The 22,763-nt window shown below is 42.3% G+C and overlaps 1 protein-coding gene across 3 annotated transcripts; it reads left to right on the forward strand.

Moving 5' to 3' along the window:
* Window positions 1-69: 69 nt before the first annotated feature.
* Window positions 70-22,510, forward strand: hexdc (hexosaminidase (glycosyl hydrolase family 20, catalytic domain) containing). 3 transcript variants are annotated; one of them, XM_039740742.1, is made up of 13 exons: window positions 70-154; window positions 1,868-2,011; window positions 3,978-4,087; window positions 4,167-4,254; window positions 5,617-5,781; window positions 6,432-6,615; window positions 10,586-10,657; window positions 11,871-12,072; window positions 13,218-13,300; window positions 14,577-14,655; window positions 14,859-14,960; window positions 18,701-18,790; window positions 21,507-22,510. In XM_039740742.1, the coding sequence occupies exons 2-13, from the start codon at window positions 1,916-1,918 to the stop codon at window positions 21,673-21,675; spliced, it is 1,440 nt and encodes a 479-aa protein (XP_039596676.1). In that variant the 5' UTR covers window positions 70-154; window positions 1,868-1,915; the 3' UTR covers window positions 21,676-22,510. The 3 variants fall into 3 exon arrangements, with proteins under 3 accessions (XP_039596676.1, XP_039596675.1, XP_039596678.1); XM_039740741.1 differs by having other exon boundaries at window positions 73-159; XM_039740744.1 differs by lacking the exon at window positions 70-154 and adding an exon at window positions 166-281.
* Window positions 22,511-22,763: the final 253 nt, after the last annotated feature.

Here is a 22,763-nt window from a genome sequence, read left to right on the forward strand (position 1 = left end):
TCGCGCCTTCGTGATCGATTATTTCGCCTGAGCGCCAAGACACGTGTAGATTTTGAGTGAGACAGCGGGAATCGAACGTCGAGCAACCAGGAAGTCACTAGAACGAATGTTTTGAGCGTCTGACTGTTTCTCCTACCTCGGAGACTCCGGAGCGGTGAGGTGTGCGCGGCTGGCTCCGTATTGGGTCGTGCGATGTGTTTTTGAGGGCAGCCGTCATTCGGTCATTTTAAACAGAATCCCAGCAAGTCGTGTCTCTTTTCAAGTGGTATACAGCTAAACAAGTAAAGAGTGACAAGTGTAACAGCTAAACAAGTAAAGGGTGGCAAGTGCAATTGTTGGATTTTGAGATCTCCTGACGTGCCTACTTTGTGCTTCGGCCATCTTCCCCGATGTTTCAAATCGTAGTACGCAGGGGTCTGGGGGTGTCTACAGCCTGAAATAGCCGATGTGGTCCCCGTCGCGAACGTGCAAACTCCAGCGCTGCAGTTAAACTGCACGTCTTGTACACGATCATGCAGCGTCTGCTATACTTGATTTTATACGATGAAGTGGAGGCACAACAATACACGAATGCTTCTGAAGTTTTAGTAGTCTACTCGAGTGTAAGCGTGTTCTTTCCAACAACAATCTTTAAATAAAAATAAAAAAACGAATGGAAGGTTTTATAATTCCTCCATGCAGTATAATATACGAGTACATTTCAAAAATGGTTTGTGTTTTTTGTCTTCACATATCCAGCGTCCTGGGCTTGAACCCCACTGTTGGTTGCTGTCTGTGTGTAGTTTGGATTTTCTCCCTGTGCATTCTGAGTTTTTTTTTCTGGGTGCCCTGATTTTCCTTCCACTGCATTATAGATGTACACGTTAAGTTAACTGGGGTGAAGGAATACTCTGCACACAATTAAATAAAGTTATGTAAATATGACAATAAATTAAATGTATGCATTCGCGCAAGTTGGTATGGTTCTGGGTGTTCATAGGAAATGTAATGATTTAATTCATGAGATAGAAGTGCATAGTAAACAAGAATATATATTTTAAATATTAAAATGTCCGTTTCAATTTAAACATTTAAAATGTAAATATTGTCAATTGAGATAGAAAAAAATAACATCATATTCATAATCACTGACCTTAAAATTGTCTGAAACGATACCCCACAAGCTTCTGTTCGAAATGTGTTATCTTTAACCTCCTGGGAGTGGATCTTAGGGGGCTAGGACCACAAGTAAAGAACCAAATGTTAAAAAAATATACTTGTTATTAGCATCTCTAAACAGCATAAAACAACACTCCACATATCAATATTACCGATACCCGTTTTTACAAAGTTTTGTGAGGAGTAACTTTGACCCCTGATACCCCATCAGTGGGTGAAGCCCTGGGATCGATTGAGGTGGTCTGCACAACTTCAAGTCCTTATGATCATTTTTGCAAAAGACGTTAATTAGATTACTCTTTTATTATAGGGGGGGGGGGCACAAAACGCTTGATTTCTTGCATATGTAGACATCAGGACGGCCTGAGCGGTATGTCATATGTGGGGGTTTATGAGTAGCTGTAGCCATTATGGATGCAATGAGAGGTCAAGCAAAATGACGACTTTTAACAGCTGAATGTACAGATTACGATATGCAAGCTTTTGAGGTAAAGCCAGCCTGAAGAAGGGGCTTCAGTTACCTCGAAAGCTTGCATATCGTAATCTGTTCAGTTCGCCATTAAGAGGTGTCATTTTGCTTGACCCTCTCACTACAAGACATTCTTCTAAATTAGAACTAAAGTATTATTCTTGAAGCCAAGATTTTGAAATAGGGGCACAGTCCCTAATGTGTTGAGCATTAAAACCCACCTTTCGGTTCTGCTTGCAGATTTGTGTGTTGCCCTGCCTAAAGGCCGCCTGTAGTGAAAGCAGCCCGATGGAGCACAGCAACAAAAAGGCCATGCAGAGAGCGGTGAAGCTGGTCCACCTTGATTTAAAAGGGGCTCCGCCGAGGATATCCTATTTTGCTCAGGTAAATGATGTAGGAACTAAAACAACAGTCTGTTTAAGAAGTCGTTTAATTTGGGCTAGCATTTGTGCCCTCGCGTTCTACCTGGCTGGTCTGTGTTGTGCGACTGTGTATCTTGAAATATGTATTTTATGTTCTCCGTCTTTCAGAATTGTATTTTTTACATTTTTATTATTAATTCATTTCTTTATGCATATGTTTTACTCCCAATTTTATTTATGTGTAAATTACCTGAACTACCCGGGCATTACCTGGGTATATTTGTACAGTCGCGGCCAAAAGTTCTGAGAAGGACACAAGTGTTGGTTTTCACAAAGTTTGCTGCTTCGGTGTCTTTAGATCTTTTTGTCAGCTGTTTCTGTGGTATACTGAAGTAGAATTACAAGCATTTTCAGTTTCAAAGACTTTTATTGACAATTAACACTTCTGAACTGCTTGTAATTCTACTTCAGTATACTATAGAAACAATTGACAAAAAGATCTAAAGACACCGAAGCAGCAAACATTGTGAAAACCAACACTTGTGTCCTTCTCAGAACTTTTGGCCACAACTATATAATTTGTTCAAGTAAGAAAAATGCACTTTGAGAATGCAAAAGGCACTATATAAATAAAATGTTTTATTATAAGAAAACAAATATTGATGCGTTTTTAAACAATGACCCTTTTGTTATCGCTGGCAGAAATGCAAGTCCCCCATCTGTCATGTCCACTACCTCTCTATCAATGTCTCTGCTTTTCTCTTTACGAGTGGACTCCATAATTGCAGTAACTCCTTGCTGGACTAAACGCAGCTTCATGGTTTTGGAGTTGATGTGTTGGCTTGAACAGCAGATGTATTTGATTAAGTTTTGAAGTGTTCCTCCATGCACCGTAGCCTACAATGTAAAATGCCGGACATGCTATTTTTTTTTTTAATATATAGAAAGCACTTAACTTTAGAGCATCCGTGACCTTCAGTAATACTGATGGTTTCCTCTTTGTTATTATATAACATTATTTCTATTTATTATGTACCTTATTTTATGTTCATATATTTTATTTCTATTTATGTTGTTTTTCTTTTATTCTATTATTTTAAAGCACTTTGGCTACAGCATTACTACGTTGTTTTAAATGTACTATATAAATAAACTGACATTGACAAACTGTTCCTTTAAACATGGGCAAGGCGCTCGGTAAGTGAAATGTTATCACCATCCAGCAATGGCTCAAGTAAACAAGAACCCTGGACTGCAAGTCCTGCAATGGCTGCCAGCTTGAAGACAGAACAACAGTTATTTTCGTTGGGGTATTTGATCTTCCTAATGGACGAGTGGATTTATTTCTGCCCCAAGAGCTGAATAGCCCTTTTTAAATCATTATGCCACCCTGACCCAAGCAATGTTATAGCAATGTTTATTTGTTCATCACAAAAGGGGGTGAATCAGTAAACCAGTTCAAGTAGTTCAGTTTCCTTCTCCGGTCACCCCTGACCACAAACAAAATACTCAGTTTCTTGGTGTTAAGTCATAATGTCCAACAGCTCAGCTCACCGTTTTGAGACTACTAACCTTTGTGTTGCAGAACGCTTTGCAGCCGCGATTTTGAGAAAGTCTGCAGTCTTGTGCAGGTCAAGCCGAGTGTTAAATAGATTCTATCAGTCAAACTGCCGGGAAAGATTTTATTAGTGGAGCATCTGCACGGTCGTCTGTGTGGAGTCTGCAAGCTCCCCTGTGTTTGGGTGGGTTTTTCACTTTCAGTGACTAAGGCATTCCTCCCACATCCCGAAAATGCAGGCACGTGTTTGAGTTGCCATTCCAAATTGTCCTCTTGTGGGTTTGTGGTACGCATTACAGAAGTCCAGTTGACCCCTAATCTGCATACCCAGTTTATGAAATCAGTGGGGCTTTCTACCATTTAAATAAGTACAGCAGCAGTCTTGTCATTTTTGAGGATACATGTGAACTTCAGCTTTCCCATTTTAAAGGTGTTCCCCCTGTTTTCTCAACTGGGAGCCAGTGGCTTGCTTGTGGAATATGAAGATATGTTTCCATATGAGGGAAGACTGCAAGTCCTGAGAGCAAAGCACGCATACAGGTATCATGGCTGTGTTTCCATTTGTCTTTCAAACTGACAATGGCCCCTTTTTATTTATGTTCTCATTTTATCTTCCCAGTAAAGCAGAAATCGGTGAACTTCTGGAGCTAGCAAAGGCCAATGAGTTGGAAGTAATTCCATTAGTGCAGACCTTTGGGCACATGGAGGTAAGCCCCCCAAACTCTTCACAGTCTCACCCTCCTGCTTAACTGGTCCTGTTGGTGAAGTGTGCTTTGCCGTGACGTTCACTTCAGTCTGTGGGCTACTGCACAGATTCTCTCCGTTTTGACACACAGTTTAAGATTAGGTATGTCCTAACACTTGTGGAATTTAGAAATGAGAGCAGTGAACAGCGGCTGCAAGTGTGAACCCTACTGCATATGCAAGGAGAGGCCACACGGTCAGCACTGTCTGTTTTGGGTTACTCCTAACCATCGCCCCTGGACAGTGTAGTGATTGTGCTAATTGACTGACATGAGAGAAGCAAAACCCCATCGTTAACAATATTCTCCTGCTCCAATCATGTCAGATTTATTTAGGGGCTCGCTCACTGTTTTGCTGTGGAATTGCACCACAGCCCATCTTAGTAGACACGTTTGCATTGTGGTAATTGTCAGCGGTCATCTGCTGACCTGCAGCATCTGCATTACAAAGTCCCTCACAAGCAGTACCTTGACAGCGAGAGCAGTAGGGGAACTCCTGAGGAGGAGGTTAGGAGCAGACGCTGATACGGCGCATTACCGCACCCACCACATGACAAAGCAACTCAGGATCCCAGATTAGGACCCTAGTGCAGCCATGCCAATGGGCGACACCTCAGCACCACACGAGTTCAGATGGAATGGAACCAGTGGGAGGTTTTTTCTGGTGGCTGGAGTGCCAATTCTACCACCAAGCCCCAGGTTTTCCCCTGAAGGTTGGAGGGCCTACATGCAGGGCTGGATGCAGATTAACATCATACCTAGGACGGAGCAATTGTAGGTTAAGGGCCTTGCTCAAGAGTCACTTTTGGCATTTGCAGGATTTGAATTACCAGTGCAGATCCCTAGCCTTAGAGCCACCACTCAGCAGTAGAGGAACTCCCGAGGGCCCTGGTAATTCAGACGACGCGGGTTCACGGCTAACCAAGGGCAGGTACGGTGCCAAATGTCTGAAATAGGGCAGATGGTGATGTGATTCTACAACAGAATACTCATCCTGATCCTAGTGACCCAAATTGGAATTACTGGACATGTGAATAAACTCCCAATTGAAGAGAGGGATTTACCATCAGCCTTTCACGACCGACACACAACTAAACACAATAGATGATAGATGTCTGAGGGCGTTTTCTTGTGAGGGCATCCTGATTTTTCAAACATCATATTAGCAGGAACAGCCTAAGAAGCAAATGTAGTATCTAACTATTGAAAGTGACCCCTTCAGTGATACAACAGGAAAGCCGACTCGTTTGCGTTGAGATACTAGCACCCCCTGCCCAGATCACTGCACTTAGTATCTTGTCATCTCCCGCTCTGCTTGTCTTGCAGTTTGTCCTAAAGCATAAGGAATTCTGCAGCCTGCGGGAAGTCGCAACTCTACCCAATGCGCTGAACCCTCATAAAGACGAAGCCATGAAGCTGGTCCAGGAGATGATTGACCAGATGTTGGCCCTCCACCCAGCTGCACGCTGGCTTCACATCGGGGCTGATGAGGTAAAAGACGACTGGAAGGGAAGGAACGAGTGGCTTCTGCCGCTTTCTTAGTGGATATTGGTGTGACATGCCGTTATTTTTTATTTGACTCTAGAAGAGAAATAGTAATTCCCTGGATTATGATTCTGTCCTCACACCACTAGAGCAGATATGATCTGCAAGAGGAGGTCTTTTCATTAAAGTAAACATATTAATGGTGAGATATTACGAGCTGAAGAGACAAGGCCACCCTGTCCTCTGTGATATCTTCCAGCCTCTCCTGGGGAATTCCCAGAGGATATGATTTCTACAGAGATGTCATGGGTCTTGTCCCAGAGAGCCATTCTTAGCTTACCCCCTTGTAAGTGGTGCTCTGGGAACATCCCATGTATGAGCTCAATTGGCTCTTTGTGATCCAGACAAGTAGTGTGTCCTTCATATTGTTTAGCTCCTACTATAATGATGTAGAGTGAGCCTGGGCTATACCCGACGTTGAACCAAATTCTAGCCTGATTTTAGGCCCGAGGCTCACTTGGTCACAGCCCACAATGAACTTTTACCTTGGCGCTTACACTACCACACCCGTACTTCTAGAATTAATGACTACTGCCAGTCAAAAGTGTCCCCCCAGAAAGCCCACATTAATATCTAACCTTTCCTATTTTGGACAGGTGTACTGCCTTGGCGAGGGTGAGGAGTCTAAGGTGTGGCTTTCTCACAGCCAGAATCACCTGAGCAAACTGCTGCTGTCACATCTAGCTAAGGTGGCCAAGCACGTAATCACTACACATCCCCACGTGAGGCCGCTGATTTGGGATGACATGCTGAGGACCATGGAGGTCAACTTTCTTGCAGGTAATGAGTTCAAATTGGGCTATTCATGTGCAGCGTGCAAGAAGTACAAAACAGCACCACAGGTGAGCCTAGGTGTTCCGATGCTTCCTGGACCACTGCAGTGCAAGGATTCTGTTGCCGCCGCAGTCACACAGCCACCACTTGATTAGCTTCCTTTTCTAACATTACTTACTGTGGGCTACCCCTTTCATCATTTCAGCATTAAAAGGAACTCCCAGTCCTCAATGTCATAACTAAAGTAATGTGCAGCAGAGGACCACGGCTGAGAATCGGTCAGCTGATGTTCACGCCGGTGTATGTCTCGACAGGTATAGCATGTTGTGTTAATAATGTAAACTGTTTTAATAAATGAACACAGCACTCCTAATTTTACACAACAGTAGTTATCTCTGAGCCGCCGTACCAGACTACAGTAAAGGTTTATAATGACAAACACGAAGAAGAGAAACCATCTAAACTACTACACTATTGGAGAAGACTGGAAAACCATTGCATCCCATTCTAATGTGCAAGTAGGGCAGAAAAGTAGCTGAAGCCCCTGCTGAATGTCATCTTAGGCACCCGAGTTTAAGTCTCGAGCGTTAGACAACACAGAGACATCAGCACTTAATCACCTTCTTCTATCTAAATTGCAGTCTTTCTCTAAATCCTCTTTGAAGATTAAAATATTGTGCAGGCAGCTTATCTTCTCATACCTCCTTTGATGTCAGTAATTCACTCGTTTCTCAGGCTTTGTGCCTTTCACGATTCACAGGAGCAGCGATCCAAAATTTCAAATTATTCCCATATCTTAATTATCAGACAACTGCTAAAAAGTGAAACTTTGTCACAATTACACAATTGTATAAGTAAAGATAAACTGAACACTAAACACTATTACATCCACTCAGATGTACCAAGCAGTATTTAACCATGTTAATGTTACTTAAGATTTGTGTGATTGTTAAAAAAAAAACAAATATAGAAAAAACAGACACTATCTTGGTGAAAATTACAATAATGTCACTTTTTACTTTCTTGTATACGAAGTGTAGGGAAAGTATTGTAATCATCCAAAGATTAAATTTCGAGATTTTGATGAATCTCAACGTTTTAGACCTCCCTGAGTCAAAAAATACAATTTTTTTTAGAATTATGTCTGTGTGTGTTTGTGTGTGTATGTAAATACAATATCCTGAGTACACTTTCACTAAGGTCAAACAAATTTCTCATACAAGTTATTAGGTACACAACGTAGATTTCTATCAACTTTTGTGCTATTTCCGTTAACCGAAAGTGGTGCTTTACCTTTTATTCATGGAGCTGCAGTATAATTCTTCTTCTTCTTCTTTCGGCTGCTCCCGTTAGGGGTCACCACAGCAGATCATCTTCTTCCATATCTTTCTGTCCTCGTCATCTTGCTCTGTCACACCCATCACCTGCATGTCCTCTCTCACCACATCCATAAACCTTTGCTTAGGCCTTCCTCTTCTCCTCTTCCCTGGCAGCTCTATCCTTAGCACTCTTCTCCCAATATACTCAGCATCTCTCCTCTGCACATGTCCAAACCAACACAATCTCGCCTCTCTGACTTTGTCTCCCAACCGTCCAACCTGAGCTGACCCTCTAATGTCCTCATTTCTAACCATGTCCATCCTCATCATCCCCAATGCAAATCTTAGCATCTTTAACTCTGCCACCTCCAGCTCTGTCTCCTGTGCTACCGTCTCCAGCCCATATAACATAGTTGCTCTCACTAACTTCCAGTAGACCGACCTTCCCTTTCACTCTGGCTGATACCCGTCTGTCACAAATCACTCCGGACACTCTTCTCCACCCTGCCTGCACTCTTTTTCACTTCTCTTCCACAATCTCTGTTACTCTGTACTGTTGATCCCAAATATTTAAACTCATCCACCTTCGCCAACTCTACTCTCTGCGTCCTCACCATTCCACTGACCTCCCTCTCACTCACACACGTATTCTGTCTTTTTTTTAATTTTATTTTACTTTTATAATAATTGTTCAATATATTATTAATTTGATTTGTCCTTAATGGTTCTTTAATGTACATTATATAAAAATACAATCATTGTCTTGCGTTTACTCCTCAAATATCCATCCCCATATCTGAGTATACGAGAAAGTCTGGGGAGACCACTCCTGATTTTTTTTTTACTTTCATTTTGTTTTATGTAACATGACGGTTCTTGCTTTAGGGTTAAACACAGTGCTTGCGGGTTAGGCTCCAGGTTCCCTGCACCCTGCCCTGTTATTGGTGGGTTAGGAAGATGAATGGATGTTATATTTTACTTCATATTTTCAACCCTGGACAGTCCACTTCACATGCACTCACTGCTGTTCCTGCATCCAGTGTCGCGCCAGCTTTAGCAAATATACAGCGCAAGGCAGGAACAATCCGTGAACGGAGCGCCAGCTCCTCGCTAGCACTGTTGCACCGTGTCCTCACATGTTTATTTATTAACAATATAGATTATTTAAATGAAGCTAAAGTTTTATCTGTATAATATAATAAACATTTTGCTGCATTTCATCTTAAAAATGATATTGTCATCATATGTAAATACGCGCTTTATAAAGTAGCTCAGGTTGTGCAATATTATAACAGTATCGCAAGTTTACAGTAAGGTGATTGTACTTATAAGTACAGACAGTTTTATAAGGAGCACTTGATGGACTGCTTGAGTGTGTTTAGAGTTCTTCGGATGAAACTGTTTTCTGAACCGCGAGGTCCGTACAGGAAAGGTTTGAAGCGTTTGCCATATGAGAAAAGTTCAAATAGACAGCATGGATGAGGCAGCGTGTGCTTGATGCTGTATCCCGATAATTCTCTTTCTGATCAGCTGCTTGCTGTACATCTGTGATTCCCCACTTAGATACAGTGATATAAATATTCCGAGTGGTGCAGTGAGAGTAATATGGGAAAAGATGATCCGCTATGGCAACCCCTAACGGGAGCAGCTGAAAGAAGAAGAAGAAGGTGCAGTGAGAGTAAGAACGCTAAAGCAGCTATGGTATTTGGAATAGTTTGGCCATTCTGTAGACCATTATATTGTTACAGGTTAATTACAATCAGATGCATTAAACTAATAAACAATATGCGGTTAATTTCAGTGTATTTATAAAGCCACGTCAGGGATGTGGATCTAAAAAGGAAAGGGAAACCACACTGGAACAGTAGCACTGCTTTGACGCTGGGTGCCGCCAGTTTGCAAAACCGAGTGCAGAAATTGCATACGCCAGGGTATGAGCTACCGTGAAAATGTGCGTGGCTTTACACCAAGTTTGGGTTTTACACATCGTGATCTGAGCGTGGAAACGGGCTTATGCAACATTTCTGTGTGTACACACCATTTATACATAAGACCCCTGGAGATTTGCTCATAAGGATTATTGTAAGCAGTGAAGAAAATCAAAAGGGAAATGGACAATGCAGTGTAGTCAAAGAACTTGATAAAGCCTGAACCCAAAATCATTTTCAAATCCAGTTGTTAAAAGCAGGACATACAGTAAATTAAAAAATGGCAATGCAAAACAATTTTGTAAAACTGTTAACACAAATCTGAATTTCTTACCCCTTACTGAAAATTGAAGTTTAGGGAAAAAAAGATTGAACTCCAGGATAGCAAACAGCAGAACCTGGCCATCTTATGCGTGCAGACTGTGATGACATCGTGGGTCACGTGACCATCAATGGGCACAGCAACTGTTGGCAACATAGCCGTGCAGAGATAGTTATAAAATTACTGTGACCATACAAAACAAAACAAAAAAAAAATAATATATCACAAAATGATCAGTTAAATAAAGAAGTTGAAACACTGCAGACCCCCAAAAACAAGAAATTGATTCCCGGGAAGGCACAGTGAACAGCAATTACATCAGGTCTGGATTTGTGCCCTAAATGGTTACCAGTGTTAAAAATGAGTTTAACAGTGACATTTATTTTTGGTAATCTTTTCATTTTTAGAATCGGGACTCGGACAAATTGTGGACCCAATGATATGGTACTATGTCTCAGACCTCGATGTGAAGGAAACAGGTAAAGAAATATATATGGTTTTTAATATTTACATCACCCTACATTTACATCTTGTTGTAAAAGAAGTTCAGCTTCAAGTCAGCAACCAATGGATAAATAGCAGTAGTTCAGCAGTGGTTCCAGTGACCAACGTTGGCATCCAAGCCATGCCATCTCAGGGAGGAGAGCTGCGGGGAGGAGGGTGACAACCTGAGGGATTCCTCAGGATAGGCCAATGGTGCGATCGCCTGGAGTCAAATGTAAATGGCAGTGTGGGCTGAGAAATTCTGTATTTGCCCGAGTTGGAGAACTCACTTTGTAACAACAAATTCCTAAGCCCACCAGTGCCATCTCAGAAGGGAAGTGACACCCTCAGTGATGCCTCAGCACAGACATACATTTTAACCCTTAAACCGCCAGAACTGGCTATAGTCGGTTCTCAATGCAATTTGCCAGCACGCCAGAAGCAAGTATATTTGGCGACGTACATTCATTGAACGCCGCAACTGACTATAGTCGGTTCCCAGTGCAGTCTGCCAGCACGCCTGAGCTGATCAGTCTGTGCCTGTGCATGACCACTGGTGCTCCCTGCAGCCTCCCTGTAACTGGAATTGAGCCGCTGCCCTAGACGAGCCCGCCAGCATCAGCGTTGGCCTCTCTGTGATCATGTGCAGCCAATTCAAGTGCAGTTGGCTCGGTGATTGGCTGAATTTCATCAGTGGTGTCAGTTGCACCTTGTACACATAATAATAGATTGTTGCAGTCGTTTGTACAGTTCACTGGCAGTGTGTAAAATGATCGGTATTGCAGTAATTGTGATACTCTTTGCTTGAATAAAATATATGTTGCATTAAAATTTCACTTTCTTGATGAGTTGTGACGTTTTCTTAAAAAGTGCAGCAAATACATATTTGACGTCCAGGGGTGCATTAGAACCCCCCCCCCCCATGTGGCAGTTTAAGGGTTAAATCAAACAATTGCTGTTTCAGTTTGTGATTATAGCTCATTGCGTGACCCCGAGTAAATCACTTGACCTGTTAATGGAACAAAAGTACGTCAGTGCATTGCCTTGCGGGGAAAAGGGCATCAGGCAAAGTATACAGTAATAACAGCTATAACTAATGTTATTTTACATTATTCTCTGTAAATTAGTAATATAAAAAGAGTGTCACTTTACTCTGTCTGCCGTCTCGCTCTCCCTCTGTCCCTACACGTTCTGTTTCTTTTCTTTCAGTTCATTTAATTGAAAAGTATCAGCAATGTGGATTCTCAAGGCTGTGGATCGCCAGCTCTTACAAAGGCTCCACAGGGGCCAATCAGTGCGTAACTCCCATAGCACACCATCTGGACAATCACCGGCAGTGGCTGCAGGTGGTCCAAGCGCTGCCTGAAGGCTTTGTGGAGTTGCAAGGAATCGCCTTGACTGGGTGGCAGAGGTAAAGTCTGTGTGATCTGGCTTTCCATTGTCTGATTAAGACGCCCAATCAACGGTAATGCAAATTCATGCTTTGATGTAACTTTTATACCGACACCTTCATCAGTAAGAGTGGCTGTAAGCCACGAGCTGTTGTCATATGCTGTATGTGGCTAATTTGTGTGTATTTAGCTGACACGTTTATCTATGACAACTTACAAGATAAGGATTCCTCCCAGGTTTAGCAGTGGTATAATAAGTGACTTACTCGGGCAGAGAAGGGAGTTGAGCCACCTTGTGTCACTATGCCATACTGCCTGGTGCTTTGGGGGCCTGGCATCTGACCTTCATCTTTCCATTCATGCATTTAGTCAAGTTTTGGGTCACAGGAGCGAAAGCCTACCCTGGCAGCAGCCAACTCTAGATAAGCCCACCAGTATACTTCAGACTACACTTACTCACGCAGTGCCAGTTAGCCTAACGCAAGTCTTTTGGCTTTGGGAGAAAAGTGAACCTGAAGAAAAAGCCATGCCGACGTGAACACAACGTGACAAGCCCACGCCAATGGTAACCGGGCTGCCATTCAAAGCCAGTCTCCTGGAGTTGTGAGACAGCACTGCTAATGACTGCCATTATTACCTCCTTCTGATCTCGGTTCTAAGTAAGAAATGCCCCAAATGAACAAAGAAGGAAGAATAATGAAAATAAATCTGGAATACAAACTGTAAATAAATGATAACCATCATAACATATCCTTAAATTAAACCACAGTTCACAGTTATGAGGGGCAGAATCTATTCCAGCAGCGTCAAACTTCTATGAGCCGAGGCCATCACAAGGGCAACCGAGAGCCAACTAGTGTCTTTGAGGTACGCCAATGAAGATGGAGTAACCAGGGGGAGAAAATAAAGACGAGGAGAACGTGACGGCAAACTGGGCTTAGAGTTCAAAAGTAGAGCTGTCAGCAGCACACACTGCTCTCCATGAAGTTCATCATAAACTAAACCAAAATGCAAAACTAGTTCATCTTGATAACTGTGACTTAACGCACATTATCTAAAGAGCACAGCGGGCACCTCCTGTAGCATCCTAAACACTTGGAAGCCACTTGTGTGTCATTTCTTTTGGAGTGGAGACGTGAGCTAATGGTTGTTTTGTGCTCTGCAGGTACGACCACTTTTCAGTGCTGTGTGAGTTGCTGCCCATTGCAATCCCATCCCTGGCTGTCTGCCTTCAGACTGTTCAACACGGTAAGCAGGAAAGAGGTGGGCAAGCAGGATGAACCCTGAGTGATGACTTGGCTTGACTTTAGCAAAATATGTGCCACAATTTATGGTGGTTGTACCTCACAGCAGGGGGGTCTGTAAAGTCGCTCCTGGAGAGCTATAGTGGCTAGAGGTGTGTGTTCCTTCACGATTACTTAATTAGAAACCAATCTCTGCCAACAGCTGATCTTTTTTAAATTTTATGGTTGGTTATTATGTTCGTTCTGCTAGGTCAGATCATTTTTTTCCTTGTCTTGTTAGTTTGGCTCATGAACAGATCTCTGGGAGATAGCAGTTAGTAAAAACTGAACACCTACAGGTACATCGTGAGGTGAGCCACTTCAGAGACTCTTCTGGCTCACAAATTCTATCCAGCAGTGGGCACTTGCGCCCTTGTTGGAATAAGTTCTTTTGTAATTGCGGCATGTTACATAACCCAAAACTATATGGATATGATATTTAAAGGCGATACCCCTCCCTTAGTGATACGGTGGTAAAAAAAAAAATCACATAGGAGAAATAACTTTGCCTTCTTTAATGACGGTTTATGCGGTAGAACAGACGAGGAAGCCATGACAAGACCTTTCGGGTAGTGGGAGCCCAATGTGTAGAGTCTGCCATTTTTGTTGCTGCACTGGAAGGATTTTCTGGATCGGATGACGTTATCTCCCATCCAGCTTCAAAGGTGTGCCTGGCAATGTTCCAAGGCTTTATACTCTTTCTCCATGTGCAGGCCCTCATTTAGGTAAATCATGCCATTCCAAACAAGGAAAAGAAGATCCAATGTCACGCTGACTCTGACCCACTGAAATAGTTCACATTGCCCATTTTGCAGTTGTCTTAAAATGCTTGCCAAGCAGTTCTAAATGCTGGCTTTGTTAGCTGTACACGTGAGACGAAAAGAAAAGCAGATTTGAAAATATCTGTACAGAGCACAGTGACATATTAACCTTATATTCTGATTACACAAGTATATCCCACTTTTTACCATTTAGTGGCCAACGTTTTATATGCTACCGCTCACCATGCCCACCCACTGAATGACCAGAGGAAATACAGACAGCCTGTGAGACGGCTGACCCATGTCGCTATCTGATTTTCTATAAGTGCTCCACTTAAAAAATCTCAGTGACCAGTAAGCTGTCTCTGGTATCTTCTTCTGTGTACTAGGGGTGAAGTTTGTGCCCCACAGACTGGGACATTGGTGTGGCCTGATTTAGGGACCAATGGGAGTTATGCTTTCTATTCTATTTGCCATCAGGAGAATTCACAGAGGAGGCAGAAGCTGCAGTCAGACGAGTCCTGGGAATTTCAGATATGGAAATAGACAAATGTGTCAGGTACTGTTGTGTGGAAAATCTCAGTTATGCCGTTACACTGCAATGAAACACGAGCTTTGTGGGACTCATTTGTGCCTCTGTTGTCCCACCATTATGCTTACATTTTCAAATTTGATTGGCTCCTGAGCATTTAAATGTGCATGCCTCTCAAAATACTGTAACTTATTAATGATTTTTTGTTTTGTTTTTCTTTTTATGTGTAGAGAGGATTTAGGGACCTTCCCAGGTTGTGACATTGCCAAGCTTGTGACTCAAGTGAGCGCTTATTTAAAAGTGACAGTGGACAACTTTTTGGAAGGCAACAGGTAAGAAGCACAAGCTGTTTGTTTATTATATGGTATTTTGTAGTTTCTCAGGTAAATGATTAATTTAATAAATGGTATCATTAACTGAAAAAAATAACAATGGTCCTTGGAAAATAGGTTCATCATTCATACTCAACTGCCAACCCACAAAGACACACACCTCAGAACAGGTAGCAAACGACAAAGCACTCAGATATCCGGAAAAAAACAGCATTTAGCTTACTTTTAATGCTGGGTTAACCTCACACCTACACAAGTTCAAGTCAAGTTGGGGAGCATGCACTGGTACAGAGAGTTTCCGCACCCACCACACGACAGAACAGCTCAAGATCCCACTTGGCAACCCCCCAGGCAGACACACGGTCCAGTCCTACCCTTCAGAAATGACCCTCTATCTGTCGCAGCCAGGTGTGACGTGTGCGACCTCTTGGCCTGGTCCAGCCACTCGGGTCCCAATAATGAGGATCTTACAAGATGGATCACCCTCAGGGAGTCGCGCCACATGGCTGTAGCGCTGTAACTGACACCCCCTCACAATGCAGGTAATGTGCCTCATTCGGGATTCCGTGAGCAACACAAAGTTAAAGCAGCGGTACCCAAGGACTCTCCGAAGAACACACATGAAGGAAACCAGTCTTCGTCTCATGTCACTGGATAGCATCCATGTCTCACAAACAGAGAGCACCAGGGCCCTAAAGACTTGGAACTTTGTCCTTTTGCAGAGATATAGGGGGCGCCGTACACCCCTTTCCAGTGACCTACACACATATGAAAAATTCTATAGAAAGATTTATAATAATCTAATTAAGATAGACAGATATGATAGATAGATAGACAGATAGCAAATGTATTACATAAGATAGACAAAGTGGAATGGCTCTACAGTATTTAAAATAGACAGATGTGGAAGACACAACATGAAATTAAATAGACAGGATGTGTCCAATACAAAATTAATTGATATGGACTTGCAGCATATAATTTGATGTTAAAGGCACTAAATACAATTGGATAGCTGTACAAGGCACTGTATAAAGTTATGTGAAATGTTAAAGATAAGAATAGTACATGCAGTCATATGAAAAGGTTTCGGAACCCCTCTCAGCCTGCATAATAATTTACTCTCCTTTCAACAAAAAAGATACCAGTGGCATGTCTTTCATTTCCTAGGAACATCTGAGTACTGGGGAGTTTTCTGAACAAAGATTTTCAGTGAAGCAGTACTTAGTTGTATGAAGTTAAATCAAATGTGAAAAACTGGCTATGCAAAAATGTGGGTCCCCTTGTAATTTTGCTGATTTGAATGCCCGTCACTGCTCAATGCTGATTACTTGGTTGGATTAGCTTGTTAAGCCTTGAACTTCATAGACAGGAGTGTCCAATCATGAGTGGTCAAAGGTATTTAAGGGGGTCAATCGCAAGTTGTGCTTCCCTTTGACTCTCCTCTGAAGAGTGACAGACAGCATGGGATCCTCAAAGCAACTATCAAAATATCTGAAAACAAAGATTGTTGAGTCTCCTGGTTTAGGGGAAGGCTACAAAAAGCTATCTCAGAGGTTTAACTGTCAGTTTCAACTGTAAGGAATGGAATCAGGAAATGGAAGGCCACAGGCACAGTTACTGTTAAACCCAGCAGGTCTGGCAGGCCAAAAGAAATACAGGAGATGCAATATGTGCAGGATTGTGAGAATGGTTACAGACAACCCACAGATCATCTCCAAAGACCTGCAAGAACATCTTGCTGCAGATGGTGTTTCTGTACATCGCTCTACAATTCAGCGCAATTTGCACATTTGAACATCTGTATGGCAGGGTGATGAGAAAGAAGCCCTTTCTGCACTCACGCCACAAACACAGTCGCTTGTTGTGTGCAAATGCTCATTTAGACAAGCCAGATTCATTTTGGAACAAAGTGCTTTGGACTGATGAGACAGAAATGGAGTTGTTTGGTCATAACAAAATGCACTTTGCATGGTGGATTAACACCGCATTCCAAGAAAAACACCTGCTACCTACTGTCAAATTTGATGGAGGTTCCATCATGCTGTGGGGCTGTGTGGCCAGTTCAAGGACTGGGGCCCTTGTTAAAGTTAAGGGTTGGATGAATTCAATCCAATATCAACAGATTCTTCAGGATAATGTTCAAGCATCAGTCACAAAGTTGAAATTACGCAGGGGTTGGATATTCGAAATCTACAAAGGCATTCATGCAGAGGGAGGTGTACAATGTTCTGGAATGGCTGTCACAGTCCCCTGACTTGAATATCATCGAAAATCTATGGGATGATTTGAAGCAGGCTGTCCATGCTCGGCAGCCATCAAATTGAACTGAACTGGAGAGATTTTGTATGAAGAATTGGTCACAAATACCTCCATCCAGAGTCCAGACACTAATCAAAGGCTATAGGAGGCGTCTAGAGGCTCAACTAAGTATTGATGTCATATCTCTGTTGTGGTGCGCACATTTATGCACCCATCTAATTTTGTTATGATGCATATTGCATATTTTCTGTTAATCCAATAATCTTAATGTCACTGCTGAAATACTACTGTTTCTATAAGTTATGTCATCTATTAAAAGGAAGTTGCTACTTTGAAAGCTCAGCCAATAAGAAACAAAACTCCAAAGAATTAAGAGGGGTTCCCAAACTTTTTCATATGACTGTATGAAAGAAACTATATAGAATTATCTAGATGTGAAGGAAACAATATGAGACTGTAATAAACGGGTTGTACAGAGAGGCGTGAAAGGCACAATCTGATAAGATATAAAAAGCAGTACAGAGAACTGAAATGCACTACATAATTGATAAACAGAACAGAAAGGCACTATATAACTGATAGGTAGGTAGATAAGATACAAAGGCACCATCTATCTATCTATCTAGACTTGAGACAGGCCTGAAAGTCATTATGTAAAGATGACTACATATGAAAGGCACTATATACAGTATATTAAATAGCCAGTGCCACCTTATTTATATCTTCTGTAATTTGTAAATCCTAGCAGGTTCGTGTTTATGTAACATTAGCTCCTGTTCACAGCCAGTCTTGCCTTGCAATTTGTCACTGCATATTGACATCTGGGAAGGGACTTCTCTGGCAGCTTAAGTGAAATTGTCACCCCCCAAGTAAGTTCCAGAGTCACATGGTGCTGCCAGGCAGCCATCTCTGTTAATCTAGCAGTTATCATCGTTCAGCGTTACTCCTCGCAGACTGGCATATGCAGGGTGTGAATCTTTAACAGCCCCTGTGTGGCAGTAGACCATTTTTATAAAGCACAACATAGCAGAGGTCAAGAGTTTACACAGGAGATATTGCAAGCCTGCACCTTCCTGTCCTCAGTTTGTCAGTGACATACACTTTAAAAATGCCCGGTGTTTGCCACAGAAGGTTATGTTTGCCTGGCAGATCTCACTAATGTATCTTCTCACCTCTGCTGCCATTTGAAAAGACCTAATGGTGTTATAAAAAAAAAAATCAAACCCACATGCTCAGAGTGTCACTTTACGGCAGTTTCCTGTGTGATGTTTGCACCCATTGCCTGGTAATGTATTTAAAAACAGCACTTTGCAGACCTTTTGTTTTTTTGGACACATTAGCTAAAAAGTCATTGAAGAGTTAAGACAAACCTCAGTGTCCTGCCTGCTCCCGGCATGTCTTTTCTTGTATTCGGTTAGTTCTTGTATTCTTTTATTTTCACTCCCTGAACACCTTGTGTGTGTTTTTTCTCCTTATAGGTTTATTGTTGGTTGGTTCAGCCAGTACCACAGAAAACACAAGTTTGTCAACCCTCTCCTGGTCCAGCACTTTGAACCAGAAGCACATGAGTAAGTATACTAACATGAAGTCCAGTTGTTTCAGATATTACAGTCAGTGTGTTAGAGAAGAGGAGGAGGAAGAAGAGTCCAGAAGTGGTAACACTTGAGGGGTCAGAGAGATTTAGAGAGAAAGAACAGGAGAGAGGGTATCAGCAATATAGGACCCCTGGAGGGGCAGTTGCATCGCTTTTAACAAATGGAGGGAACAGCGGACTACTTAACTAAAAACACATCAGGCTTGTAATGGTTTTACCAAATTCTCCAACATTAAATCTGAGCAATAGTAGCTTCCTATTTCTTATTATACAACACAAGGATACCCACTTCTGTAATTACAGTTTACTTGGGTAAGAGGAATCAACCTATTAACAATAAACACACCAATCTATACTAATAAAAGGCAAAGCCCTCCCTCACTCACTCATTCACTGACTCGTCACTAATTCTCCAACTTCCCGTGTAGGTAGAAGGCTGAAATTTGGCAGGCTCATTCCTTACAGCTTACTTACAAAAGTTAAGCAGGTTTCATTTCGAAATTCTACACGGAACGGTCATAACGGTCGACAACATCCGCCATGTTGAACTTTCTTATTTACGGCCCCATCTTCACGAAATTTGGTAGGCGGCTTCCCTACGCTAACCGAAACTGATGTACGTACTTATTTCGATGGTATGACGCCACTGTCGGCCGCCATATTGAACTTTCCAACGTCATTAATTCTCCAACTTCCCGTGTAGGTAGAAGGCTGAAATTTGGCATGCTCATTCCTTACAGCTTACTTACAAAAGTTAAGCAGGTTTCATTTCGAAATTCTACGCGTAACGGTCGACAACGTCCGCCATGTTGAACTTTCTTATTTATGGCCCCATCTTCATGAAATTTGGTAGACAGCTTCCCTGCGCTAACCGAAACCAATGTACATACTTATTTAGGTGGTATGATGCCACTGTTGGCCGCCATATTGAACTTTTCAACGGTCTTTGTTACTTACGGGCCCATCTTCAAGAAATTTGGTACGCGGGTTCCCAACCCTAACTGAATCTTACTTACATACATATATACGTCCATAGCCTGCAGCTCGGTCACCGTGTGAGGCGGCGCTGGGTCCCCCATCCCAACACCTTCTACATTGTTGGCTGCCTGCCTATATAAGGCCGTCCGTCGCTCCGGTCTCTACATTCCCTTCCTTACTTCGCCACGGGATTCACGTCTCCCTGCTGATAACTACAGCCTTTTTATTTAATCCACGGCTTCCCGCTGTTTTATTGTTCGTTTATTACGATTATAGTTATTGTTTAGGTATTGTAGACTTACTTTACATTGTTTAGGTACCCATTTCCTTTATCGTTCCAACCGTACCCGCATTAACATGTCTATCGAGGTGATCACCATCGATCAAAGAACTGTCACTTACCGAGTGGTTTCCATGTCCGGAGATGACACCTACCTTTTCCATTCTCTGTGTTACATATTGCACAGCCATATCAGGCTCACTCTTGATATCCGGAGGAACATTGTGTCTTATGTATTGAATGACTGGGACAGGTTGAAGGTGTGGACTGATGATGGTACAGGAGATAATTATACTACACAGGAGCAGTAGAAGAGTGAAATGCTTAAGCCCTTCACCTATGGATCTGCATGTGAGTTGATGGCTGCTGCTGAATTGTTCAGTTGTCGCTTTCAAGTGTACTGAAATGGCCAAATATTTTACACCTTTCGACAACCACCAGTGCCTCTTAAACATCTTAGATTCACAGGTGAGGATTTCAGTAGTGGACACTTTGATGTTTATGAATGTTTAAACTCTCAAAAGCTGGATGTGAAGTTATCGATGAAACCGGTTGTATGCTTACAACGCTTGACAAATGCCGAATGTCACTTCAACACAAGTCCTGCAAATACTGTCGTAATTGAAACAAACCATGAAACTCAAACTGATTATGACAGCAGCAATCCAAGCTGTGAGATTTGAAACAAGATTACTGTTCACATGGCTAACTGTACATTGCATGCTCAAGAGTCAGCTCAGCGCACAGCTTGGTCATATTACAACCGGAGGGCCGAACTCACAATGTGGTATACAAAGAGATCCTTAACAAATAATTATTGGGATATTTTCCCTCAGTTTAAAATGGTTTAATTTTCTTCTTAATAAAAATTTTAAGGCAGTACTTCGCCGCTGCGAAGCGCAGGTATTTTGCTAGTTTCCATTAAAATCGTGGGGCACCAGACAATGGCTGTGCAGGTTGGGGTCCGTGGAGACACAGCTGCTCCCAAGTGTATCAGCGTCTATTGATTGTGCCATTGACAGCGGTGTGTGTTAAGCTGCAGTTTTCTATTTCGTATATTATGCAATATAAACATTTCCACTAATCGCTTGTCTTTTTGTACGGCTTGGAGTTCAATATATTTGATTCGGTGTCACACCACACTTCAGTTCAAATGTAAAAGTAAAATCTGGAATTTGGTGGAGTTGCTGGCCATAGTGTTTTGTTTATTTAAATCAACCACACTTGACTTTTGGTAACTGACGTTTGTGAATTTTACTTGACTAATGAAACTCTGATAACACGAAAGAGATGGCCAAGTGTAGGGTAGCAGTCCCACAACGTGAAAAGGGTGTCGAGAGTGCAGAGGAGGATTGTGGTATCGGGAGATTTATATTCTCTTTCACAACATCCTTAATGAAGAATCTTTGACAAAAACACTTTACCGTTTCAGGTTGCTTGCCAAGTGGAATTCTGTTGCAGAGGAACTCAAAGAAGCACTCGCTAGAATCTATTATCCTGACGCAGTAGAAGAGTGGATGGAAGAGCACGTGAACCCATCTCTGGGCAGGATTCGGGATCTGGTTCATGACATTGCAGAAGCTAAAGGAGATCAAGCATAAAGCATGTTAGGCGGGTCTTCAGCAGTCATGATGTTTGTTTTGGCAAGATGACCAAGACTGCAGTTTCTGATCTGCTTGTGATTGTACTGCACAGTAGACCTTAAGATCTTTCTCAGGAAATGGTCCGTTATTGTGACATTCATTCGTACCCTACGGTGGGCCCACTCATCGTGCAGGGAGGCACAGTCTGAACGGCATTAGTGCTTTACCAAACCTACATCATGAGAGTACAATTGGAGGAAAGGTCACACAAAATGTTCAAGCTTGATCCCAGCCTTGGGAGGCAAAACCCACTGGTACTTCTTCGACATACAGTACATATATACCATCCCCATGATCTAAAAGAAGGTTCCCAGGCGAGCAGGAGCATCGATCATAAACCCTGAACACTGAGCCAATCCATCACAAGACACACACGAACACTGGGGTCACTTTACAGGGTCATTACTGTCACACGTACAGAGGACAGTGAAATACGTACTTGGATGTAGTAATCAACATGCAATGTGTCGCCACTCTCCTACAGCGTAATCATAGACAAGAACTACCTGACCTCGAGATAGCCGTCTACCTCACCTGGGAAATCCAAGAACACCGTTTACAGCACGATCTACCTACCACATTCTCGTCGACTAATACTTCTCCGAAGCATTGGTTATTACTGTACACGAGCAGCAGCTTGCATTTCTACTACAAGGGACAACTATAATATCTTAATAACTGTAACAGTTTCTAGTCATCATCAATCCATGTTGGCTTTCATTGTAACCCTCAGTTTCCCATATCTCCCATTATACAGAACTTGTTCTTGTCATTATAAACTGGGAAACACGTACAGTTTGTTTTTTTGCATCCTCTTTGCTCGATCTGCTGCTGCCGTGCCGCATGATCTGCATCTCACACAACACACTTCTGTCATATCACCTATGTCCATATATTCGCTTTCTTTTCGCTTTTACCTTTTCCTCAATATCACATTGAATTTTGATTCCATGGCATCATAACAATGCAACATGTAACTGCCTGTGAGTGAATATCGTCTCTTTCTCTCTACAAGAGATGTGTCTGACAATAGCATTCACACAAAT

This window comes from Polypterus senegalus, chromosome 17 (genome assembly GCF_016835505.1).
Source record: "Polypterus senegalus isolate Bchr_013 chromosome 17, ASM1683550v1, whole genome shotgun sequence".
NCBI lineage: Eukaryota > Metazoa > Chordata > Cladistia > Polypteriformes > Polypteridae > Polypterus > Polypterus senegalus.